Below are 27,670 nucleotides of genomic sequence, written 5' to 3' on the forward strand. Positions count from 1 at the left end.
TCTCTCTCTCTCTCTCTCTCTCTCTCTCTCTCTCTCTCTCTCTCTCTGTCTCTCTCTCTCTCTCCCTCCCTCCCCCTCTCCATTGTGTACAAGTACAAAAAAAATATACTAAAGTTTCAAAAAACAGACATCTTTCCTCAATGAAATCGGAACTAGAAATAAATATATAGCAGAAAAAGAAAGAAATTTTATATCATAACCTGAATTTCAAAATAGCAAATTTTCTTTCCTAGAACAAAGGTAAGTAACAGAGGGCATAGTACTTTTTCAAATATAATATTATATTACCAAAACTGGATGTTCTTGAAATATATTTCTATACATATACATATGTATGTGTATATATATCTACTACCAAATTATCTTTCAAGTAATGTAATTTCAAAGGGAAATGTTTGTCTAATATGTTTGATGAAAGCTAACAAAATAATTTTAATACTTTAAGAAATGAAGAATATTAAATAATATCTGAATTACAATGTTCTCATAATTTCACTAAAAGATATTCTTATAGAATTCTTACTCCTTACTCAGGAATTTAATTGATACAACACATATTTGGGGACTTCTCATTTTGCACATAAATATATAGATATTTTGCATATATATGCATAATTTCTACTCTTTTTTACCTCTCCCTTACATTTAATGCAAACTTAATGACATAAAAATTCAAATAAACAAGCAAAATGATGCTGTGAAAATATGTATGTTGAAGAGGAATATCCAATGAAACAGAGACTGAATCCTGTCTCTGATTTGTTATATATTTTACCCTAGACAAGTTATTTATCAGAGACACAATTTCTACATTTATAATATCAGAATATCAACACTTGCACCAACTCTTTCATAGAATTGTTATGGAGAAAGTTTTATAAGTCACAAATGTTATATAAAGGTAGTACTAAATATAAAAATCTGTTTTTTTTCAGTCATACATGAAATTGGTATATATTATTGTTATTGTGATTCACATACGGTTTTAGATTTATATTCTCTGATTGTTTCAGAGAAATTGGATGAAGTATGGCATTTAAAAATTTTTTTTTCAGTAAACACATATGAGCTCATTTTAATAAACTAAAATATAAATTCTGATGATTTTTCATTGTAGCTCTTTTGAGGAATATTCTTCCCCTATCATACAACACTCTGCCCTTTAATTACTTTTTTTTCCCGCTGTGGAGACTTATTATTGGAAATATCATCTATGTTCATCACTGATAACACCAAATTTTGGGGAAAAGATTTCAATTGTAAATCCAAGAAATGTACTTCCATAAGACTACATTACTTTTGTGTAGAAAGAAACTAAGTTCACAAACCAAGAAACACAGTTTAGGCAGCAAAAACTGTTGCTTTGGAGATTACAGCATTGGTGTTCCAAGTTGCAGCTGCAGTTGTGGGAACATTCAACTCACAGATTGGGGGATAGTAAGACAACTGGCCTAAAGCAGATTTCAGGCTAGGCTTTGTTGGCATTGGGTTCAAGACCTTGTTTCATTGGCCATACATAGTTCTAGGTCACAGACCCAGGGCCAACAGGAGGTATAGCCCTTGCAGCCACAAAAGAACAGGAGGCTGGCTCCTGGTGATGGAGAGGAGTGATTGTGGTCAGGGAGCAGAGTAGGGATCCTGGTCTCAATTTTATGTCAGAAGGGTTCACTAACTATTGTGTCTTGAGAAGAGAAGGGGCCAGAACATAGATCCAGGGCCAGAAGGAGTGCTTACCCTGGTGGCAACAGAAGAACAAAATTCCTTCCTGGGTAAGGACTAGAGTCCAGACAAGGACAGCTGTGACTATACTTCTTATTAGATCATACCACCTTTGTTGCACAAAAACCCCAAACTCCCAAGTACTACTTCTGAAAACAGAAGCAAGAAAGATGTGAAGTTTGGGACACTGCCCCCTTCATCCCAGAAGCAGAGAACAATTGTAAAATAAAATTAAAAGTCAATAAATAGTCTAAGAAAATCAACAAACAATGAAAAAAAAATCTGACTATATAGCAAGTTACTATGGTGACAGGAAAGATCAAGACACAGACCCCAAAGAAAACTATCAAAGTAAAGCCTCAAAGAAAAATCAGAATTAGATATAAACCCAAAAAGAATCACTGGAAGAGGACAAGAAAGAGATTAAAAATGAAATAAGAGAGGTAGGGAGAAAATTGTTATTAAATATTTGATTGATACAAGAAAAAATATCAAAAGAGAGTTGACAGTTTAGTAAAAGTGTCACAAAAATCTCCTGAAAATAAGAACATATTAAAAAGCAGAACTGAAGAAATGGAAAAGGTGGTACAAAAATTCAATAATGAAAATAATTCCTTAATAATCAGAATTGGGCAGGTGGAAAAAGAGATACAAAAGCTCACAGAAGAAAATAATTCCTTAAGAATTAAAACCGTGGGGGAGAGGGTAGGGGAGAGATGGGAAGATAATCTGTACCTCAAAATCTTTGAGAAACAGATGTTGAAAACTAAAAATAAATTTTAAGAAAGCAAAGTGGAATTAAGCAAAACCAAACAAAGCATTGGTCATGTCAGAAAACACATGTCTCATTTGGTAAAATGTCACTGAATGTATGTTTCATACTCAGTAATTTGAAAATAAGATTTGTCCCTATATCACCAGAGATCTATTGGAGTTGGAAGTTGTTTTCTTTCCCATTACTGAGTTTGTATCAATTATTTACTTGTTCTTATATCATCTATGTCATTTCACAAATATTTTCCCAAGATTCTGTGAATTCTTATTAGTCATTTCTTATGACAAAAGTGTGTTCTGTGTGGGGGGTGTGGGGGGCAGTGCAAAACAGCACAGTGGACAGTTTCAGGCCTAGAGTCAGGAGGACTCATCTTCCTGAGTTCAATTATGGCTTCTGAAGTTTACTAGCATTTTGACCAACCCTGTTTGCCTCAGTTCCTCATCACTAAAATGAATGAAGAAGGAAATATTAAACCACTCCGGTATCTTTGACAATAAAACCCCTAATGTGGTCACAGAGTCAGAGACTATTGAAATAACTGAACAACATAAATAGAAAAAAAAGAAAATTCTCATACATTAATATAAAACAATTTGTTCATCTATTTCCCATCGAAAATTAAAAAAAAAAGAAATAAAACCACATAAGTGGAGGATTGCACAGGATCTGGCAGCATCTTCACTGAAAGATTGGAGAAACTGACATATAATTTTTGCAAGGCAAAAGTGCTCGGGTTACAACAAAGGATGACCTATCCAGCGAAACTGGACTTATTCTTCCAGGCAAGGAGATGGTCACTCCATGATACAATGGATTTCCAAACCTTCCTGATGAAAAAGCCAGACCTTAATGGAAAATTGAACCTCCAATTGCAAGATTCAAGAGAGATATAGAAAGGTAAATAAGGAATACACACACACACTGTTATTTAATAAGACAAAAATGTTTATAGACAAATAGATGGTGTGGGTATAAATTACACAAAATGACAATAAAAAATACATTATAAAGGGCTGCAAAGGGACTGCAAAGCAACAAGAGGAAAGAATGAAGAAAAAAATGTTAAATTATGCCACAAAAAAGAGGCATAAAAACAATATAGTCGACGGAAAGAAGGGAGGGAGATGAGCATTATATGAGCTTTTCCCTCATTAGTTCTGGTGCAAGGCGGGGATATGATTTATGCAAGGCAAAAGTGCTTGGGTTACAAAAAAGGATTACCTATCTAGTGAAACTGAATATATTCTTCCAGGCAAGGAGATGGTCATTCCATGATATAATGGATTTCCACACCTTCCTAATGAAAAAGACAGACCTCACTGGAAAATTGAACCTCCAATTATGAGATGCAAGAGAGACATAGAAAGATAAATAGGGAAAATATGTACACACACCCTGTTATTTAATTAGAGCAAAATGTTTATAGACAAATAGAGGGTGTGAGTATAAATTAAACAAAATGCCAATAAAAAGCATTATAAAGGGCTGCAAAGGGACTGAAAAGGAAGAAAAGGAAAGAATGAAGATGAAAAAGGTAAATTATGCCAAACAAAGAGGCATAAAAACAATATGGTAGAGGGAAAGAAGGGAAGGCGATGAAAGTTATATGGGATTTCCCTGAATTAGTTCTGGTTCAAGGGGGAATTACACAAGCAGGTAAGTATAGGCCTCTATTGAGAAGAGACACAAAACTTACCATAATAGAGGGAAAGAAGTCAGGGGAGACCATCATTGCATGAGATCTGTTCTTATCAATCTTGATTCGAAGAATGTAATAGTAATGAAATTTAAAGATCCCCCTGTATTGGCTTGGAATTTGATTTGATTGTGTTAAAACCCAGAGCTTGTGGATCCCACTTGTGGGATGGACTTGTTGACGTGAAAAGAGGGCGCTGAACTGGGAGGAGCTGGTGACGTAATTTTAGAGAAACACAAGAAAAGAGAGAGGCAGGAGAACTTTTTGGAAGCAGCATCTTGGAGGCAGAGAGAGACTGAGAGGATTACTGAGGGCAACTTTGAATTGCCCAGGACTTTTGAGAGCTGCCACCAAGAGCTGCCAAGGACTGAGGAGACATGGCTGTTATGCTGGTACTTTGTCTGTCTGTTTTGATTTTGTTTTGCCAGATTTGTCCACTGGTGAAAGACAGTCCTGTTGTTGCAGAGGTCTTGGAAACTTGTTTTTGGTTCAGAAGCCCTGAAGAAGGATTTTCTTGTTGTATGTTTACAGAAATCCTGGAAGGGGGTTTTGCTAATGTTTTCAGGGGTCCTAGGACTGTTCTCCAGACAGAGAATAAATTAATGAAGACACTGGGATGTATCTTGTGGCCTTGCTAATCTTTGTCTCACCAGGAACAAATATTGCTGAGATGAAGAAAAGACCTCTCTTTGGGTATTAAATGCTGTGCTTAAGCTTGTTGTAACTCTGGGGTAGATTCAATTTTAACCCAAGGGTGTGGAACTTTTGACTTTTTTGTGCTCTGTGATTAAACAAATGAATGTACTTTACTTATGATTAGAAACTATTCTCCATTTGAGAAGAGGGGCTTTGTGATGGACTCAATGGATGTAAAGCCTAGGGGTGGTGTAGTATTTAGAAGAGGGACTTTGTGATTGATTAAATGAATGTAATGTCCAGGGGTGGAGTAGTACTTGCAGATTATTGAATCACACTTGGTAAATGCTGTATTTTGAATTATGCTATATGTTGATTCTCTCTATTCTTAATTTGTCTCTGAATAAAATGGAGAGCACCTATGCTGGTATTTTGAACCTTGGGAAGTTGCCTTTGCTTGGCATCACAAAGAAGAAATAACATTCTATATGAAATATAAAAATCTATCATACCCTATAGGAAATAGGAGAGGGGAAGGGCCATAAAAGGGGGACAGCTGGAAAGGAGAGAAGAAGTAAGGTGGAAGGGGAAGAAAAGTGAGAAGGGCTGACAAGAAGGGAATACTGAGAGAGGTGGTGGTCCAGAGGAAAATTCTTAAAGAAGGGAAGGGAGAAGGGGAGAAAAATAAAAACATGAACAGGGGAAGGAATAGGATGGAGGGAAAAAGACAGATAGTAATCATAACTGTGAATGTCAATGGGATGAACTCTCCCATAAAATGAAAGTGGAGAGCAGAATGGATTAAAAATCACAATCCTACAATATGCTGTTTAGAAGAAATGCATCTGAAACAGAGGGATACCCACAGAGTAAAGGTAAAAGGCTGGAGTAAAATATATCATGGCTCAGTTAAAGTAAAAATTAAAAGTAGGCGTAGCAATTCTTATCTCAGCCAAAGTAAAAGCAAAAATAGATCTAATTTAAAAGTGTAAGGAAGGAAACAATATCCAGCTAAAAAGCACCATCGAAAATAAAGCATTGTCATTGCTAAACATCTAGTAATTAAGGATTACAGCATCCAAATTCCTAAAGGAGAAGTTAATAGATGGGAGAAATAGATAACAAAACTATTCTAGTGGGGGACTTCAATCTTCCCCTTTCTGAGCTTGATAAATCTAACCTCAAAATATACAAGAAAGAAGTTAAGGAGGTAAATAGAAACTTAGAGAAGATAGATATGGTAGACATCTGGAGAAAATTGAATGGGTGATGGGGGAGGGGGAGGGGTTTTGGGTGGTGCCATGGTTGCTTTGAATGAATATGGGGTGATCTCCATATAAGGCCATGGGGGTGATCACCATATAAGGCCATAAATGTAAAACTGCGATGTGATTGGCTCGGATTCGCTATATATTTTCTTGTGTGAGAGGGCGCTCTCTCTCTCTCTCCGCCATGTAACTGTTGAAGAATAAACCACCCCGCTTCACTCCTCCGCCTTCTGTCTGGTGTTTTTCCCCGTGAGGGGCCGGTGACGACCGAAGACCCGGGATGGGTAAGTGAGAGGGCCGTGGGGCTAGTCGTCTAGATCTGTTGTGAGGGCAAACGCCCGCAACAGATTTTGGCGCCCAACGTGGGGCTGACCCTTCGGGACGACTAGCTGGCGGACGGCCTGCTGGACGCAGCTGGTCTGCTCCAGTCGCCAGGCAGCCTCGAGGCCACTGTAGCCTCGGGAAGAGGATAGGATGGGAACAGGGCATAGTATCCCTGTATTTAGGCCGGAGGAGGAGGAGAAGGGGGTGATAACGGCACAACTTTATAAGCTCTGCGCCCAAAGGGGGGCAAAAATCCCCATTAAGACCTGTAGGGAGTTTATAGATAAGATCTGGGACATATGCCCTTGGGTCAGGCATGTCGGCATACAGGCCGATAGATGGAGAGTTGTGGGACAGCAGATGGCAGCTTTTGAGAATGGCTGCCCTGGTTCGCTGACACCCACTGATTTTTCGGTTTTTAAGATAGTGGACGCGGCATTGAATCCTTCCCCGATCGCCGCTTCCCGGTCCTTGGCCACACAGGTGGGCTCCTCATTAGCCGGGTCAGATTCAGAGTTAGAAAAAGGGAAGAATAAGGAATTGAAGGACCCAGGGGGCTTCGGTCAATATCCGTGGGAGGACTTAAGAGCTGTGGTAATGAATCAGGCGGCGGATAGTTCCGCTAGCAGTTCAGAAGGGGAAGATGAAGGTAAAAGGAGTGGGCGCCAAGAGGGCGCCCAGGGATCGAGGGAGAGAAGAAGGACCCGGAAGGGCACTCCCTCACGTAGGGAGAGGAGGGAGAGACGGGAGAACAAAGGGGAAACGGATGCAGGGGGCGTGCTCCCCGCTTCCGCGCCCTTTACCTCCGCCTTGCCACCAAGCACCTCCTGTTTGCCAGGCAATTACTGTCCTGCCCGGTCTTTCGCTGCTAGTTCCGCATATGTCGCCCCTCCCTGCCCTCCGCCCCCGCCTCCTCATTATGAGAAAGGGCGAGAGGCGAATATTTGTGAGGGAGAGGGGTTAATAAGGCGGAGCCTCCGTGTGGCGGCGGAGGCGGGCGCGGAGGTGGACTTCGCCTCTTGGGATGTCTATCCCATTTTGACTGATCCCCTTACGGGTCAGCGTACTCATTCTCCCATCCCATATAAGACACTGAAAGAGTTCAAAGAGGCGGTGACTAAGTATGGCCCTTCTTCACCCTATGTTAGGAGGCTACTTATGAACCTAGTGACCGCTCACCCCTGGACCCCGGGGGATTTTGACGAGCTAGCTATGTCCTGTCTAGACCCTGCTATGCATCTTGCCTTCCAGGCACAAGTGAAGAGGGAGGCCAGGCATTTGGCCCGACTTAGACCCGGCAGGGCCCCTCAAGACACTGAGCACTTAATTTGTGGCACTGGCCATTTTTCCAACCCGGCCGTGCAGGCAGCCTATGGGCAGTTAGAATTAGATGATGTCAAGGCCGCACACATAGCGGCCTGGGAGAAGGTTTCTGCCAAGGGTATGACAGGGGGCCCTAAATTAGTTGGCCTGAAACAAAGACCTGATCAGACCCCCCTTTCTTTTGTTAACCAAGTTCAGGAGACGGTCCATAGGACCCTAGGCAGCGGCCCTGGGATGGACATACTCATTAAGCAGTTGGTTAAGGAAGGCTTGCGCTCCAGGGAAGCAGCTGCGGTGGCATCCCTGCCATCGGAGGCCCCCTTGGAGGACGTCATAGATAAGTTAATGGACCTGCCCCCGGAAAATCCTATTGCACAGTTGGTTTGCACTGCCCAGGATAGGGACCGCCAGCTTGTACAGGCGCTGGAAAAATTGACAGTCTCGAATACAGAGAGGGAACAGAGCCTCTTGGCGGCTATACAACAACTCAGCTCGTCAGCCCAGAAAGGTCCCGGCAAGCAGGCTTGTTTTCAATGTGGTCAATACGGCCATTATAAGGCCCAGTGCAAAGCCACCTCCAGGGGAACACCTCCTAAGTGTTTTAACTGTGGACGCCTTGGCCACATAGCGCGGTTTTGTCGCGCCAAGAATAAACAGGGCAGCGAACAAGCCCCTTTGGAGACCGGGGTCTCCCCCGGATCTCAACCGCAGGGAAACGGCAGGTGGAGGGGCCCAGCCGCAGGGCCCCTCCCCCATCCTCGTTAAGCGGCAATTATCCTCAGTTTGTAAGAGTCAGGGCCTCTCCTGGAAAACAACCCTACATCTTTACACTTCCCCCTGGAGAGGCGATAACAGTCCCTGCCCATTTGCCTTTCCACCCAGCTGTAGTGACCGGCCTAGAAGGCTCTCCTGACTTTGAGGTCCCCACCCAAGTAGCAGAGGATATGGAGGCAATGTTGACCCTGTTTAATCCACACTGCACCCCCGTCTCCATACGGGCTGATCAGATCATTGCTAAGGCGTTTCCCTTCGGCCCCTCATCCCAGCATCCTTGCCAATTGAATTGGGCTCGTCCCATCACTTTGAACCGTCCCACTTTGATTATTCATGTTGAGAATTATCCGATCTTAGGGATCATTGATACGGGGGCTGATTGTTCAGTCATTAATTTGGATTAGTGGAGGAAAGAATGGCCCTTGATGGTTGCATCCACGCCGGTCCAGGGAGTGGGGGGGAACAAGAAAGCTCAGAGATCGGCTCGTGCCCTCTCGTGGTCGGTGGATGATAATGCAGGCAGGTTCACTCCTTTGTGTCTCCCCGAGCTGCCTTATGCTCTGTGGGGGCGGGATGTCCTTGCGCAAATGCAACTCTCCTTAGTAACCCCGGACTGCTTACCGGGAAATGGGTAGGGACCACTCTCGATTTGAGCTTCGCCCCGAAATTGACCTGGACAAATAACCGCCCGGTCTGGGTTGAGCAGTGGCCCCTTAAAGCCGAGAAGCTCACTGCTTTACAAAAAATTGTTGGCTCCCTTTTGCAGGATGATAGGATTGAACCCTCCTTTAGCCCATATAATTCCCCAGTTTTTGTCATTAAGAAGAAATCAGGAAAATGGAGGATGCTCGTAGACCTCAGAGCTATAAATGCCTGTTTGCTCCCGATGGGCTCATTACAGCCTGGCTTACCTATGCCCGTAGCTATCCCCCAACATTGGCATATCACAGTCATTGATATCCAGGACTGCTTTTACAGCGTTCCCCTGCACCCTGGGGACAGGGAGAAGTTTGCCTTTTCTGTACCCTCTATAAATTTCCAGGCTCCCTCTAAGAGGTTTCAGTTTAAGGTTCTGCCCCAAGGAATGGCTAATAGCCCTACCCTCTGCCAGTTCTATGTCGCCCAGATTTTGGAGCCAATTAGGGATCAATACAAAGAGTTCATAATTATCCATTACATGGATGATATTCTTGTTGCTGGCCCCACAGCTGGAGAGGTACAGGAATGCCTTTCCTTCATGATGCAGGCATTGGCTCAACAGAATTTTGTTATAGCTCCCGAGAAGGTACAGAGGCACCCCCCCATGAGTATTTGGGACACAGGATTACCGCTAATACTGTTCAAAGGACCTTGCCTCCTATCAAATTGAGTGCTTATAAGACCTTGAATGACTTCCAGAGGCTGGTTGGCGCCTTCCAATGGATTAGAGCCACAGCCCCCTTGCCTGCCAGTGTGATGCAACCTTTGTATGAGCTGCTCCGAGGAGACTCTTCGCTGAGTTCCCCTAGGAGTTGGACTCCAGAGGCGGTTCAGGCAGTCGAGGAGGTTCTGAAGAGGGCCCAGACCACCTTGACTCGTTACATTCCCGGCTCTCCAGTTTATTTCCAAGTACTGAGTGACAGCGGCCCACAGTGGGGCTGCCTGTTCCAAAAGCAGGGATGTCTAGAGTGGTTATACCCAAAGGTGAGCAAGGCGTCCCTGGTGGATAAATGGGAGGCTTATTGCCTTTTTGCCCTTCAGGCTTTACATCGTTGTCGTTGCCTGTTTGGGTGCGACTTTGCCTTGAATTGCTCCATTTCCCCGGAGCTTGCCATGACTTTAGCCCAGGAATCCCTGTCCTGGGCGACCCTTCTGACTTCGGTGAGGACTTGTAAGGTCTCTCGCCCTGCTTTGCTCCGTATGTTTGCCTCTTTGGAGCTGAGACCCCCTATACCGGTGGTGTCTGGCGTGCCCGTGCAGGGCCCTAATGTTTTTACTGATGCAACAAAGGACCACCGCGCAGTAGTTCATGATCCGAGTGTTCCCCACACCTGGCTTTTCAATACTCCATATACATCCACCCAAAAGAATGAGCTGTTTGCTGTGCAACAAGCCCTTCGGCTATATGCTGATGTTCCTTTTAATTTGATTACAGACAGCCAATATTGCGCCCTCATGCTGCCCCGCCTCCTTTCCGCGTATATTTCTCCGCGCACTGCGGTCTTGAGGCTCCTTCAAGAGGTTCAGGAGCTTCTTCATCTTAGGCGCCACCCTCTTTATGTGCTGCATGTTCGGTCGCACATTACTGCTGTGGGTCCCATTTACTCTGGGAACGCACAAGCGGACCAGGCCCTCCACGCAGTTAGCCTTTCCCCACCCTCTCTCCCCCCGAAAGATTCCCCTGCACAGTTGGCACATGCTAAGTTCCATATCTCAGCTCGGTCTCTTAGGGCTCTTTATGGTGTGCCGAAGAGCGAGGCCAGACTTATTGTCCGGTCATGTATTGTGTGTGCCCCCTTCCGCCCTCGCATTAAGGAGGACGCATTTAACCCCCGAGGTACTGCCCCCAATGAGCTTTGGCAAATGGATGTTACACATCTTGGCTCTAAGTTTATCCATGTTTGTGTTGATACCTTCTCATCTTTTGTCTTTGCTTCCCTGCAGCCTCGTGAGTCAACCAGAGCTGTTATTGCCCATCTCTATGAAATGATTTCTATCCTAGGAGTGCCATTAGCCTTAAAGACTGATAATGGCCCGGCATATACTTCCAAGGCCTTTGCCTTGTTCTGTACTGAATTTTCTATTCAACATGCTACAGGCCTCCCCTACAACCCTACCGGGCAAGCCCTTGTTGAACAGGCAAACCGTACACTTAAGACCGCCCTGTTTAAACAAAAAAGGGGGAATATGCAGGTCGGTCACTTGTCAAGAGTTGGCCCAGGTTGTCTTTACCTTAAATTTCCTGCAAGTTAGAGATGACGGCACCACTGCCGCCATGAGGTTCTGGAGCACCTCCGGTGAGAACACCACCTCTTCTCCATTGACCCTCCCCGCACCTAACCGGGCACTGCCCGGTTCCAGGGTAATGTGGCAGGATAAGGAGGGCCAATGGCATGGCCCTGTAAAAGTGGTTGGAAGAAGGCCCGGCCACCTTTCCTTTTTTCCAAATAATGACCCAACAGCGGTACAGCAATGGGTGCCCCTTCACAAAGTTAGGGATCTTGACTAAGGCACCACCCCCGACAGGTTGGGGGGTGAGGAGAATTCTTGTTCTTCTTATCTTTCAGATTGTCGACTCACCCTCCTCATCTTGGGTCTCCTTGCTGAGAATGCCGTGATGGAATTACGCTGGGGACTGCTTTCCACCTTCCCGAGACCCATGCCTGTGACTTCTTCGGCACAAGTTTTTCCTCGTTTATTTACAGTTAACAACACCCTTAAGCTCCCTGTTCTGCACCTCAACAACGACACTAGGCCGGTGGAAAGTAACAGGACAATATCACTTAATGGGACGTTATGTTTTCAAATCACACCCACAGTCGATCCGGAACTGTCACCATGTGTCGGGCTGTTTCCTCAGGAGGCTGTGTGGTCTGACCGCCTCAACTTTACAAGCAAGAAGATAAGACAATTAAGACTGGCTATTGCAGTGGTGAATTCCACCTCTGTCGATCCTGCCGTTCTCTCCGGACTGTCTAAGTGGCTGCATGATGTTACAACCTGGTTTTCACAGTGGGGAGGCTTAACCTCCTCCACCGTGGTGTTTGTTCTTGTAATTATTTTGCTTTTGTATTGTGTTTGCAATCTACGGCGCTGTCAGGATGGCTACATGCTTCTGACCCAACAGGCCCTTTTTACCCTCCAAGAGGGGGGAGATCCTCAGGTATGGTTCCAGGCCATGGAGGACGTGTGACACCTGGGGTAAGACGGGGGTGACTCCATGACGGGCAACTCCTCCCTCCTCGGCCGCCTAAGACAGGACCCAGGGTGTCGGTGTCCTAGGACGGGTAAGGTTCGAGTGAATCGGAGGTGACCTAAGCCAGAGGCCCCCGCACCGCACGTCAGAGTCCTTGGGACAGGACCCCTGAGTGGTAATGGGATTTTTCTGTGGTCTTTCGGGCAAGAAGCGTGGTCACCTGTGTCGCCTGTAGCGGGAAGCTTAGCAGCCTGCACTGCCAATTCTTTTGACATATAGGATTATTGTTTGCTTTAAAGAAAAAGGGGGAGTTGATGGGGGAGGGGGAGGGGTTTTGGGTGGTGCCATGGTTGCTTTGAATGAATATGGGGTGATCTCCATATAAGGCCATGGGGGTGATCACCATATAAGGCCATAAATGTAAAACTGCGATGTGATTGGCTCGGATTCGCTATATATTTTCTTGTGTGAGAGGGCGCTCTCTCTCTCTCTCCGCCATGTAACTGTTGAAGAATAAACCACCCCGCTTCACTCCTCCGCCTTCTGTCTGGTGTTTTTCCCCGTGAGGGGCCGGTGACGACCGAAGACCCGGGATGGGTAAGTGAGAGGGCCGTGGGGCTAGTCGTCTAGATCTGTTGTGAGGGCAAACGCCCGCAACAAATGGGGATTAAAAGGAATATACATTCTTCTCTGTGGTACATGACACATATACAAAAACTGACCATTTACTAGGGCATAAAAACGTCACAATTGAAGGCAGAAATATTAAATGCATCTTTCTCAGATCATGAAGCAATAAAAAATTATATGTAATAAAGGTCCATGGAAGCATAGAATAATGACTAATTGGAAACTAAATAACTTAATCATAAAGAATGAGTTTATCAAACAAGAAATTATAGAAACAATCAGTAACTTCATTCAACCGAATGACAATAATTCGACAACATATCAAAACTTGTGAGATACAACAAAACAGTTCTTAGGGGAAGTTTGATATCCCTGAATGCATACTTAAATAAAACATAGAAAATTGAGGTCAATAAATTGGGCATGCAACAGAAAAAGCTAGAAAAAGAACAAATTGCAAATCCCCAATTAAATACTAAATTAGAAATATTGAAAACCAAAGGAGAGATTAGTAAAATTGAAATTAAGAAAACTATTGAATTAATAAATAAAACTAAGGGTTGGTTTTATGAAAAAACAATAAAAATTGATAGACTTTTAATCAATTATTATAAATAAAAGAAAGAAGAAAACCAAATTATTATTATCATACGTGCAACGTGTGAATCTACCTCCAATGAAGAGGAAATCAAAACAATGATCAGGAATTATTTTGCCCGATTGTATGCACATAAACTTGACAACCTTAGTGAAATGAGTGAATATTTATGAAAACATAAGCTTCCCAGACTAACTGAAGAGGAAGTAAACTACTTAAATAACCCCATCAAAGAAAAAGAAATTGACCAAATCATCAAGGAACTCCCTAAGAAAAAATTTCTAGGGCCAGATGGCTTTACTAGTGAATTCTTCCAAACATTTAGAGAACAATTGACTCCAATACTTTACAAACTAATTGGGAAAACTGGAGAATAAGGAGTCCTACCAAATTATTTTTATGACACAAATATGGTACTAATACCTAAATCAGGAAGACACAAAATAGAGAAAAAAAAACTATAGACCAAGTTCCCTTATGAATATAGATGCAAAAAATCTAAATAAAATATTACCAAAAAGACTACAGCAACTCATCAAGAGAATAATACACTGTGATCAGATAGGTTTTATTCCAGGAATGCAAGGTTGGTTTAATATTAGATAAACCATCAGTATAATTGACCACATCAACAACAACTCTAGGAGAAACTATATGATTATCTCAATAGATGCAGAAAACACTTTTGATAAAATACAACACACATTCCTATTAAAAACACTAGAAAATACAGTAATCAATGGAGTCTTGCTTAAAATAATAAATAGCATATACATAAAACCATCGGCAAGTATTATATGTAATGGGGGGTGGAGCCAAGATGGCAGGACATAAGCAGTAACATTTCTAAGCTCCTCTGTGAATCCCATCACTAAACTTTAAAAAGTGAATCTGAATGGATTTTGGAATGTCAGAATCCACTGGGAGACTGAACATGGCAGAATTTAGCCCAGGAAAGTGCCCATGTGCCTGGGGGCAAGGGGAGCATGGAGCACACTTGGGATGCTGCAGTTCAGACTAGAGAGAGAACTAGAGAAGAGAGAGGAGGAACCCCAGCCACCATACTCACCCACCCCAAGGGTGATTTGCAGCCCTTTCCCCAGTGTCTCATCACCAAATGAAAAAAAAAGCTCAGGGCCCATAGCAGAGACAGCAGCTTCTCTTGGGGCTATTAGCTCACAGCCTGGAAGTTTAAAAATCACCTCCTGGTTTTCCAGGGGCCAGGATGGCAAAGTAAACTCTGTATGCTCTGATTCCCCCCTCCCTGACCAAGAAAACCCAGAGATAAATTACCCAGACAGGATAAAATAGTAAAATAGCAAAATAGCCTCAGACTTAGGTGTCACTGGGAAACAGTGTAACTGAGGCAGTAAGGAGCCTGAAGAGAAGATCTGGAGGGTTCCCAACAAGCCACATATCACCTGAGCAGCAAAAGCCTGCCTGAGCTATAGCCCAGGGGCATAGAAGCAGAAATCTCAAGGGCCCAGACCACCCGCTCCCCTGCAAATTACTCTGCGAGCCTCAAGGTAACTCAGGGGAAACACTGAGAATCCTGGCCTTGGCCTTAAGCCAACAACCAGGCACCTAGCTCCAAGCCTGAGAAGCTTGGGTCAGAGGCCTCTGTACTGCTTGAGCAGAAATACACTTTAAAGGACAGGAAATAGACAATTTCAATGGGCTGGAAACAACTTGTAAAGGCAAGACCAAAGACAATAGAATCCTATTATTATGAACAAGAAGAATCACTTTCAGGAAATGCCATTGACTCTGTGTCCACACCTGAGACCACAGATGGAAATATTAACTGGTCTCAAGCCCAAAAAAAAGCATTCTTAGAAGAGCTAAAGAAAGATTTTTAAACCCAAATTAGGGAGGTAGAAGATAAATATAAATCTGCAGTGACCAAATTGGGAAAAAAATTTATTCTCACTGAAGAAAATAAATCCTTAATAAAGTAAAATTAGTGAACTAATTGGAGAAAATGCCTCCCTTAAAAAAGGACCTGAAAAATCTCACTGAAGAGAATAATTCACTAAAAATATGAGTCAAATTGCAGCTCAGGACTCTATGATGCACTGAGAGTCAATCAAACAAAACATGAAGATTAGAAAGTTGGAAGAAAATGTAAAATATCTCAATGGAAAAACAACTGACCTGGAGAACAGATCCAGGAGAGATAACTTAAGAATTATTGGTCTACTGTAAGCCATGATGAAAAAGCAGCCTGGACACCATCCTCGAAGAGATTGTCCAAGAAAACTGTCAGGAAGTCCTAGAATCAGAAGGTAAACTAGTTATCATAAGAATTCACCAATATCCTCCTGAAAGAACTTCCAAATTGAAAACTTCAAGAAATAGAGTAGCCAAATTCCAGAATTAAAAGATTAAGGAGAAAATATTGCAAACAGCCAAAAAGAAACAATTCAAATATCATGGAAATTCTCTCAGGATTACATAGGACCTAGCAGCTTCTACATTGAAGATCTGAGGGATTGGAATTTTGCAAGGCAAAAATTTAGGACTGCAAGCAAGGTTGAACTACCCAGTAAAACAGCATAATCTGTGAGGCAACAACATGGTTATTTAATGAAATAAAGGACTTCCAGACTTTACTGATAAAAAAGCCAGAACTCAATGGAAAATGTTATCTCCAATTACAAGACTCAAGAAAGACATAAAAAGGTAAACAAGGAAAACACACTCTTACACATACACACATGCACACACACGCACTCACACACACATGAACATTACTTGTGATGCAATAAGAGCAAAATGTTTACTTCCCTATATGGGAAGCTGATAATTGTCAATATTGAAATTTATCCCCTTTAAAAGGGATATACATAGATAGAGGGTGTGGGTATAAATGAACTACTCTGATGATAATATATATATATATATATATATATATATATATATATATATATATATATATATATATATATATTATATTTATATTAAAGATGTAAAAGGGACTGCAATAGGATAAAAGGAAAGGATGAGACAGAGAAAGGTAAATTATCCCATACAAAGAGGCACAAAAACACACAATAGTAGAGGGGAAGGAAAGAGGGAGAGGAACATCTTTTGATCTTTATTCTCACAGTTTCTGGTTCAAAGAGGTATCAACATAACCAGTTAATTTAAGATTCTAATGAAAAGACACAAAAACTAATTAAAAAGATGGAAAGGAGGGAGGGAGAGGAGCACTGTATGAAATTTACTTTCATTGGTTTGGGGTGAAAAGGAGAATGACATCCTCTGATAAGTGTAAAAATCTCTTGTGTCCTATAGGCAGTAGGAGGGTAAGGGGTGGGGATAAAAAGGAGGGGGATTATAACGCAGAGAAATAGTAGTAAGGGGAGATGTTAGGTAAAGAAGGGGGGGTCACAAGGAGGGGACACTGAGGGAGGTGGTGGTCAAAAGGAAAACCCTTAAGAAGGGGAAGGGAGAAGGAAGAAACAATAGCATAAGCAGGGGAGGGAATAGGATGGAGGGAAAGAGACAGATAGTAATCTTTCCTGTGAATGTGAATGGGATGAACTCTCCCATAAAACAGAGGTGGATAGCAGCATGGATTAAAAACCATAATCCTAGAAAATGTATGACTTTTGGGGAGGCCAGGTAGCACAGAAAGTAAGAGCACTGGCCCCAGAGTCCAGATGACCTGGGATCGAATCCGGGCTCAGACACTTAGCACCCTCCCAGAAACACCTGGCTGTGTAACCTTGAGCAAGTTACTTAACCCCAATTGCATAGGGATGGCCAGGTGACTCAGCGAGTAAGAGCACTGGCTCCAGTGTTGGGATGACCTGAAGATCAAATCCTGAGCTCAGACAATCAGCACCACACCCAGAAATATATGGCTGTGTAACCTTGAGCAAATTACTTAAAGCTGATTGCTAAAAAACAAAGAAAAAAACCATAATCCTACAATATGCTGTCTACAAGAAACACATGTGAAACAAAGGGATACCCACAGGGTAAAGGTAAAAGGCTGGAGCAGAATATATTATGCTTCAGCTAAAGTGATAAAAAGCAATGGGAGCGATCCTTATCTCAGATGAAGCAAAAGCAAAAATCGGTCTAATTAAAAGATATAAGGAAGGAAACTTTATCCTCCTAAAAAGCACTATCAAGAATGAAGCAATATCATTACTTAACATATATGCCCCAAGTAGTATGGCACCCAAATTCCTAGAGGAGGAACTAAGGGAATTGGAGGAAGAAATAGATAGCAATAGTGTACTAGTGGGGGACAGTAATATACCCCTCTATGAACTTGATAAATCTAACCTCAAAATAAACAAGAAAGAAGTTAATTAGGTGAATAGAATTTTAGAGAGACTAGATATGATAGATCTCTGGAGAAAACTGAATGGGGATAAAAAGGAATATACGTTCTTCTGAGTGGTTAATGGCACACACTCAAAAATCTATGTACTAGGGCATAAAAAACTCATAATTCAAGGCAGAAAGGCAGAAATATTAAATGCATCATTCTCAGATCATGATGCAATAAACTTAATAAAGGGCCTTGAAAAGATAAAGTAAATAATAATTGGAAATTAAAGAATTTGATCCTAAAGAATGAGCAGGTCAAACAAGAAATTATAGAAACAATGAGTAACTTCATTAAAGAGAAAGGCAATACTGAGACAACATACCAACATTTGTGGGATGCAGCAAAGGCACTTCTTAAGGGAAATTTTATATTCCTGAGTGCATAGATGAATAAATTAGAGCAAAGGGAGGTCAATCCATTGCACATGCAATTTAAAAAGCTAGAAAAAGAACAAATTGAAAAATGGCAAAGTAGAAACAGGACCTCCTCTTGGCTCTGGCTCTCACCACCTCCAATACATGTAAAAGGGGACTCTGAACAAACATTGGAGCTACAGAAGCCACAAAAGTACAAAGAGAAGCTAACCTTCAGCTGAAGAAAGCCTGGCAGGCCAGCAGAAATTGGTCAGAGCTACACTCTGGGAGCCTAGCCCAGCTCCACTCTGAGGTTTTAGCCCCAGGGCAGGCCTGACCAAGTGGCTGAAGGGACTACAGATCACCAGCAGCTGTAGCAGTTCAGAAGTATCAACACATTGATGAAAAGAACAAAGTGGCAGGTCAGTGCAATGTTGACTTGGGGACCCAGTAGTTGGTAGTGCATCAGCTTTTGCCCCTGGGACAAGAAGCCATTGAGGGCTGTGGCTCAGCCCCCACCACATAACAACTTCAACTCCTAGCCTGCATAGTGTAGGGGTACCAAGCAAAGAGTCTGAAGGGTAATCACTCTTGTTTTAACCTTCTTGTATCTAGATTGCGGTCAAGGGTGGAGGTCCTGGGGTGTGCAACCAGCTTGCCAGAGCTTGGGCAGGCTTCAGAGAGGGCACACAACTAATACCTCTGGCAGCTGAGAAAACCCCAACATTTTGTAAGAAGCTCTCCTGCCTGGTAGCAGAGTCCTACTGTGGCAAAAATCCCAAAAGGCAAGGAATGGAGTAGCAACATTATGAAGAAAATGAAGCAAAGCAAACAGAAGATTCCAACATTAGACTCCTATTGTGCAGACAAAAAGAAGCAAAGCATTGAACAGGAGGAAGACAGTGAAGACAAAATTCCTACACCAAAACCATCAAAGGAAAATGGGAACTGGTGACAGGCTATGAAGGACCTCAAGAAGCAGATAAGAGAAGTGGGGGAAAAATTGTGAAGAGAAATGTGAATGGTGCAAGAAAATTATGAAATGAGAATCAACAGCTTGACTGAGGAGAAAAACAACTAAAAATTAGACTAACTCAAAAGGTAAAAGAGGCTTAAAAAGGCAATGTGGAGAAGAATACCTTAAAAAGCGGAATTTGGCATATGTAAAAAGCATCTTAAAACCTCACTGAGGAGACTCATTCCTTCATCATTAGATTGGACCAAATGGAAGCTAATGACTTTATGAGAAATCAAGATGCTGTTAAGCAGATCCAAACAAATGAAAGAATAGAAGGCAAGGTAAATTATTTCATTGTAAAAACCACTGACCTATAAAATAGATCCAGGAGAAATAATTTAAAAATTATTGGACAACCTGAAAGTCATGATCAAAGAAAGAACCTAGAAATCATCCTCCAAGAAATTCTCAAGGAAAACTGCCCTGATGTTTTAGAACCAGAAGGAAAAATAGAGGTTGAAATAATCCACTGATCACCTCCTGAAAAAGATCACTAAAAGAAAACTCTGAGGAATATTACAGACAGGTTCCAAAATTCCCTGATCAAGGAGAGAATATTACAAGCATCCAGGAAGAAATAATTTGAATATTGTGGAAACACAATCAGGATAATCCAGGATCTGGCAATTTCTGCACTGAGGGATCAAAGGGCTTGGAATGTGATATTCCAAAAGTTAAAAGAGCTGGGAATAAAATCAGGAATCCCCTACCCAGCAAATATGAGTATCATGTTTCAGGGCGAAATATGGTCATTCAGGGGAATAGAGGACTTTCAATCATTCTTGCTGAAAAAAACAGAGTTGAATAGAGATTTTCACCTTCAGATACTAGAAGCAAGAGAAGCATGAGAAAATAAACAGGGAAAAGAAATCCTAAAGAACTTATCAAAGTTGAACTATTAACATTCCTACATGGAAAAATAATAATTTTAACTGATGAAACTTCTCAGTCTGAAAATAGTTGAAGTGAATATATATATATATATATATATATATATATATATATATATATATATATATATATACATCAGAGGGTATACGGGCATATGAATACATATGTAAATGTGTGTATATATTTTTACAGGTATACATAGATAGAGGTCACAGGAACAATTTAATTGGAAGGGATGATACTTAAAAGGTTGTATCTTAGTGTGCCCCATGAATGGAGACCTTTGATTATGGTATTTTGTGACCATTAAGGAGGCAAGCCTCCTTAAGGATGTTTGAATGACATACTATATGACTGTACTTTCTTGAAAACTATTGTGACCACTTTGGTGAAAACTATGTGGCCATCTTAGTAATAAGTCATTGTGAACTCTGTATTTTTACTTTCTGTGATAAATTGTAATATTGTGAATGCTGTACCTTGATTCTCTGTGAATGTTTTGCTCTGATTTGTTATTTAATAAATAGAGTGCTAACTATCCTGTGTAGTCAGGACTTTAAAAGCTGTTCACAGCAGCCATTCTATGGAAAGCTGCTTGTTTGTGGCTTTACAAACACTAAAATAGATATCTAACTAGGCTGAACATTAGGGTCCTTGGAAATTAGACTAATACTACTTCATATTTTGAGAAGGCATGGAAATGTTGTTTTATGATGATTTTTCAAAATATATCTTCAAGGTTCTAGTCTTCTTAGTCCTAGTTCAAAGTTCTCATATTGCTGACTCCCTTACCTTGACCCTTTAGCAGACACTTGCTAAAATCTGGTATAGGGTAAAATCACACATTTTTATGCTTGTACATCGCATTTGTTTATGTCTCTTGAGACTAGGTCTTAAAGGTAAACCCACCATCTCTAAGATTGTGAAAACGATTTAAATAGATGCTCTTTAGCCATGTCTGGGTGAGAAAAAAAAATAAATGATACTACTATGAAAATTACTTTTAAAATACATGGGGCACATTGCTGATTTGCCAACATTGTTGGGAGAAACTCCAGTAGCATGTAACAAGGAGTCTTTCCATAAGCCCCCAACTTTCCTGACAAAACCCTCTCTTATTTGCATGTTAACGTACTCCTCCAACCCCATCTGCAAACCTTCAGTAGGTAATTCAGAGCCTTTGTTCCATATCAACCCTTAAATCCTTCTCCCTTAACAAATAGTTGTAAGCCTCATCCCCTTCAGCTCTACATCTACCTCTTCCTACCATAAGGCAGACATAGCCACTCACACCAACTAGATGAAGGGTTAGTTACTAATCATCTGGGTAATACTGATGATTTCCTGGATTTAATCATTTGCCCTATAACTGCACCCTATGCACCAGATCTTACCATCTTCTCGGCTCCTATGCCCTTCATTATAGGTGTTGCCACAATTTGAATCTGAGCTCCTTGGAAACAGTAACTAGGTCAATTTTCTGCTTATATCCTTGGCATTTAGCACAGATCTCAGTACAAAGTGCTTGATAAATGCTTTGTTTAAACAGTTACATTCATTCATTCACAGAGCAATGTGGTATAGTGGAAACAATATTGAAAAGAAAAAAAATGGTTACTAGGGTTCTAGTCTTGGTTATACTTTCATTTCTGTGACCTAAAGGAAGTCCTTAAATGCTCTAAATGTGTTCCCTTCAAACTTTAGGAAAAAATAGAAATGCCTGTGTATCAGTAAATGCCTTTTACATTCTAGGCCTACTCTGTCATTCCACACTTAATACAGATACTTACTTTTTTGCACTCTATAATCCAGTCAGTTTTACCTTTCACACATGATATTCCAAATGTCATTTTCATTCCTTTTCAAAGGTCATGCTGAAGACCTGAAATTCATCCCTTCCTCACCCCGACCTCTTCCTTCATATGTTATATCAACTATCTCTTTCATGAGACAGGAAATTTCCTGATCCTCCCAAATGCTAGTGCCACTGCCTCTAACCTCTAATTTTTTCTATTTTTAATATTCACTTTTTGTTTATTTATGTGCATGATGTTTCCCTGAATTGAACACAAATTTCTTTTTTAAGAAATTTAAAAACTTATGTTTAAGACTAGAAAGGTCTGCTTTTGCTTTTGCTTTATATCTTCATTACAGAAAGCAGTGTTTGACCCACAGAAGTTATTTAATAAATCTTTACTGACTGAATGATTGAAGCTAATGCTAAATAGAATAGTTATGTACTGAAAAGCTGCTTGTAGTTTTCTATTTCCTTGAGTGCTTGTTCTAAGTATAAGAAGTTAATTTTATAGCCCCTCACAATGTACCCTAAAGCATGTGTTATAAAAATCAAAGGCTTTCCATAACATTGGGAAAACTACTTTTTTCAAGTCAGTTAATTCTCAAGACACAAGAATATCTACAGAAGGTAGAATCAAAATTATATAATCCATTTGAACAAAACCTGAATCAGCATGCCCACAGTGTAGAAGAATGAGGTACACAAAAGGACTTAATACAGTTGAAGATTCAGATGAGAAAAGAAACAGACATAAACTATATAGATAAAGCAGGTGCGAAATGAACTTCGAATGACGAGAATGAATTCATATTATACTAGATAATCCTTATCAGATGGATACTGATTCAAGATACTAAATATGAGAAGGATTTTGGATCAAAAATTAAATCTTTCAAATCACAAGAGAATCTGTTCATGCACACAAAAGATAAAGACATTTTAGCTCAAAGTATACACAATGCAAAACAGTACTCTACAAAAGGATTGAACCCAAATTTTAACTGATAAAAGAGATTATTTCTTCTTTTTATGGACACACATTTTTAAATGCTACAACATAAACCTGAAGATGACATGCATCTAGGAAAGTGATGTAAAAAAAATTGTGGACAACAATCATGACTAGCAAAGGAAGTAGCCTGAAAGAAAAAAGAAATAACAGATGAACAACTTGAGTCTTCTCTGGTATCCACAAAATATTAAGACTTAGAGGAACATTTCCATTTGGGGGGAGAAGTGGTAGGGAACAGAAAGACAGACTGACAGACAGAAGAGATACAGAAACAGTCACATTAAAAAAGGTCTTCAAAGGATCTCTAACTTTTAACTTAATACTTGTGATCTATATTCTTTTTGGTGTTTTTGAGGGCAAATGGGGTTATGTGACTTGCCCAAAGTCACACAGCTAGGAAGTGTTAGGTGTCTGAGCCCAGATTTGAACGCAGATCCTCCTAACTGGAGGGGTAGTGCTTTATTCACTGTGCCACCTAGCCACCCCTTTAATCTATATTCTTAAGTATAGCTTACACAATGTTGAATAGAGATATAACTAAAAGGAATCCATAGAAATTATCCAGTTCACTCCTTTCTCATTGTACATTTGAAAAAATTGTTGTCTAGAGAAGGTAAATGAATTTTTCATAGTCACACAGATAGCATGTATCAGGGATTAGATTTGATCCTAGATTGTCTCACTCCAAATCCAGTGTCATTTCCACTGTAAGAATCTCCTTCTAAGCATGTTCCTTGCTACTATTACCTAGAACAATTCAGCACTCCTCTCTTGAAACTTCTACTTTCCAATTTCTAACAAACTAAAAAATCAATGAATATGTCTTTTCCCTTGGAACAAGACAGTTTTAAGTAAGAAGATACTACTCTACTGGCAACGAATTGCCACCTTCTTTAATTTTACCATATTTTACTGTGATTTAACATGATAAAGTAAAAGAGCCGAATAAGAGGTGGTAAATTTTTGTGCCCTCATATTTCCCAACACTTAAAAAGTGCTTTGAAGTCAGTTATAATTATGATATTGCCAATGGTAACAAAGAAGGAAGATTCATGACACAATTGCATCCTGATGCAATTCCAGAGCTAAGGTGGAGGAAGCAAGTTATTCCCTGAGCTTGGTATAATAACAATCCTTTGTGCTCACCCTTTAATGATCTCAGACACAGCAAAATTGCAGAATTGTTTCACATAATTATTTTACCAGGTATTTGAGGTCAGACTAGTACCTGCTATATGATTGAAATGAAACCCTGATATGAATCAAACTTTTTACATTATTGCTCTTACCCCTCATTTGCAGGGCTACAGTTCACTCCTTAGCCATAGGTATAAGTACTGAGATCTGCTTACGCCAAAGTGAGTACCTGTGATAGTAATGGAATATAAAGATTTCCCTGTATTGGCTTGGTTTTTGGTTTGTGTTAAAACCCAGAGCTTGTTAATCCTACCTGTGGGATGGACTTGTTAACGTGAAAAGAACGTCCTGAACTGGGAGGAGCTGGTGACTTAGATTTGGAGAGACAGGAGAGAGAGGCAGAAGAACTATTTGGAAGCAGCACCCTCGTGGAGTCTGAGAGACACTGAGAGGATTTCTGAGGGCCACTTTGAATTGCCCTGGACTTTTGAGACCTGCCCCCAGAGCTGCCAAGGACTGAGGAGACATGGAGGTTTTGCTGGTACTTTGTGTGTTTTGATGTTGTTTTGCCAGATTTGTCCACTGGTGAAAGACAGTCTTGTTGTTGAAGAAGTCCTGCAACCTAGCTGTTAGTTAAGAGCTCCTGAGACTTTCCTGCAGACAGAGAGTGAATACTGTCCACTGGTGTAGGACAGTGCTGTTGTTACAGGGGTCTGGGAACCTTTCTGTTGCTTCCGAAGCCCTGAAGAAGGATTTTCTTGTTGTATGTTTACAGAAATCCTGGGAGAGGGTTGTGCTAATGTTTTCAGGGGTCCTAGGACTGTTCTGCAGACAGAGGATGAATTAATGAAGAGACTGGCAATGTATCTTGTGGCCTTGCTAAGCTTTTTCTCCCCAGGAACAAAGATTGCTGAGAACTTGCCTCCTGTCAAGATGAAGAAAAGACCTCCATTTGGGTATTAAGTGCTGTGCTTAAACTTGTTGTAACTCTGGGGTAGATTCAATTGTGATCCAGGGGTGGGGAACTTTTGACCTTATTGTGCTCTGTGATTGACAAATGAAGGTACTTTACCTATGTTTGGAAACTAATCTCCATTTGATAAGAGGGGCTTTGTGATGCACTAAATGAAGGTACAGCTAAATGTAAACAGTACTAAAATGAAGGATGGAGTAGTATTTAGAACAGGGACTTCTTAATTGATTGAATGAATGTAAGGTCCTGGGGTGGGGTAGTACTTGGAGATTATTTAATCACACTTAGTAAATGCTGTATTTTGAATGATGTCATGTTTTGATCTTCTCTGTTCTTAATTTGTCACAATAAAATGGAGAGCACCTGTGCTGGTATTCTGAAGCTTGGGAAGTTGCCTTTGCTTGGTATTACATTACAATACCTCCCACTAAATGCTGGTATCCAGCAACTATCTTTGTTTTATTATTTTTCCAAATGCTTTATTAACTTCTGATTTATATCATTCATTTCCTCCAGATTTTCAGTTACAAATTTTCTCCCCATCTTTCCCCTACCCACTGCCCCAAAATAGCAGTACCACAGGATATTCCCTCCTACAATCTGCTCTCTCCCATATTTTCTCCCATACCCCCTTCGACTTTTCCAGTGGATCTCTATGCCCCAGTGCCTGTATATCTTATTTCCCAATTGTCCCGTCCTGCGGGACCAAGTTATTCGTGGGGCCGAGGAGGACCCAGCCTGCAAAGGAATGGGTGGGAAAGAAGGAGAGAGACCAAGAGAGTTTGTTTTAAGGTCTGATGAAAAAGGAGAGAGAGCTTTATTGCTGGTAAACAGGACTTATATACTCTTTGAAGAAGTGAGCGGGGAGAGGGATTCTTGTAAACAACTGTTGAAACATTTTGTGGTTAGAACACCTGGTGCGGAAACACTCTGTGGTCAGCAGATTCACGTGGCATGGTACTCGGGGGTTGGCCTTCTTACAGGGGAAAGAGTACTTGGCCCTAAGGCCTTGGTTGCTAACATGTCCCCCTTTTTTCTTTGAAAAAGGTAGGAAACACTTAAACAAAAGACCAGTGAAAGGCCCATCTTAGGCTATGGGGCTGATGCCCACGGCCAAGACCTATAATGGCAGAGCCCCTGTCTTAGGCTATGCGGGTTGCCCCCGTCTCTAGCATCTAAGTGGCAGACCCCCTGTCTTAGGCTATGCAGGTTGCCCCCGCCCCTGGCATCTTAAAAGAACATTCCAGAGACGGACCCACAATAATCCCGTCATTGGGTGCATCTGCAGCAGAACATTCTAGAGACAGACACATAATAATCCCGTCTTTGGGTGCATCTGCAGCAAGGTCTGATGTTGCTGGCTCGTGGGCCCCTGTATTCCCGTCATGGGCTCTTTCACGGCGTTGGTCAAAACCTTATGATCTACAAAAACATTTCCACACCCTTGAGTACTATAGATCAGCATCTGCACCAGCAAGAGTAGAAAATTGAAGGCCTTCGAGGGTGATCATGGAAGGAAGGTTGTCACAAGACCCACCGGAATTAAGCCGATGATAGTGAACAGCAATGGGTTTCCTAAGAGCCGAGTCAATCTGTGATTTAACAAAAGTGGTTAGTTTGTTGAAGGCCCAGGACCCGAAGGAAAGGAGCAACAGAATCCCCACGAGGGGTCCCAAAAGAGTGGGGAGCAAGGTAGTCAGCCAGGGGGATGTAGAGAACCAGTTTTGATACCAGGATTCCTTCTGATCTCTTTCCTTCTTCCTTTTTTCTAAACTTTCTTTAACCCTTTTTAAACTATCTTCTACAAGGCCAAGCTTGTTAGTATAGAAGCAGCATTCTTCTTTTAAAGCAGCGCAAAGGCCGCCTTGCTGTAAAAAAAGGAGATCTAGGCCTCGCCTATTTTGCAAGACCACCTCGGCCAAGGAGGCCACAGAGTCTTTAAGATTTTCAAGGCCTGCTTGGAGTTCCTGGAGGTCCCTATCAATAGTTGCACTAAGCTGAGCGTATTGCATATTTGAATTGAACAAAGACGCAATCCCAGTTCCAGTGCCAATGGACCCAAGACCTATGAGGACAGCCAAAGTAAGTGCGGTCAGGGGTTCTCTTTTAGTCCTACTGTGTGGATTGGAGCCTCGTTCCCAGAACCGGAGGAATTCGTCTGGGTAGTGGACAGTGAGGTGAGGAAGAAGGGAAACCTCCACACAGTAATCTTTATTTTTCAAAAAGGAGGTCGTAATCACAAAGGTGGTAAGTCCAGAGGAACAGGCAAGATAGGAATTGTTTGGTGCTGCAATATATTGAAATGAGGCATTAACTATAATGGAACGATTGCAAACCTGTTCAAGTTGCCTGGGAGGGACGCATAAGCGGTCCCAAGAGACACAGGCCGAGGCCAGAAATGCGACTGAGGGTAAGGCCATGTTTATCCTTTGTTCCCCAGCGCAGGGAAGAGGTGTCATTAGTAAAGGTAAGGTTCCCAAAATGGGCAACTCCTTCATAAAA

The 27,670-nt window shown here is 41.5% G+C and overlaps 1 protein-coding gene across 1 annotated transcript; it reads left to right on the forward strand.

Moving 5' to 3' along the window:
* The first annotated feature begins 6,097 nt into the window (after positions 1-6,097).
* Positions 6,098-13,047, forward strand: LOC138145667 (uncharacterized). Its single transcript, XM_069067323.1, has 2 exons — positions 6,098-6,378; positions 11,782-13,047. The coding sequence occupies exons 1-2, from the start codon at positions 6,375-6,377 to the stop codon at positions 12,405-12,407; spliced, it is 630 nt and encodes a 209-aa protein (XP_068923424.1). The 5' UTR covers positions 6,098-6,374; the 3' UTR covers positions 12,408-13,047.
* Positions 13,048-27,670: the final 14,623 nt, after the last annotated feature.

The sequence above is a fragment of the Petaurus breviceps genome, unplaced genomic scaffold (assembly GCF_028583685.1).
Source record: "Petaurus breviceps papuanus isolate PSGF00001 unplaced genomic scaffold, PetGlider_PUasm1.0 90743, whole genome shotgun sequence".
Taxonomy (NCBI): Eukaryota; Metazoa; Chordata; class Mammalia; order Diprotodontia; family Petauridae; genus Petaurus; species Petaurus breviceps.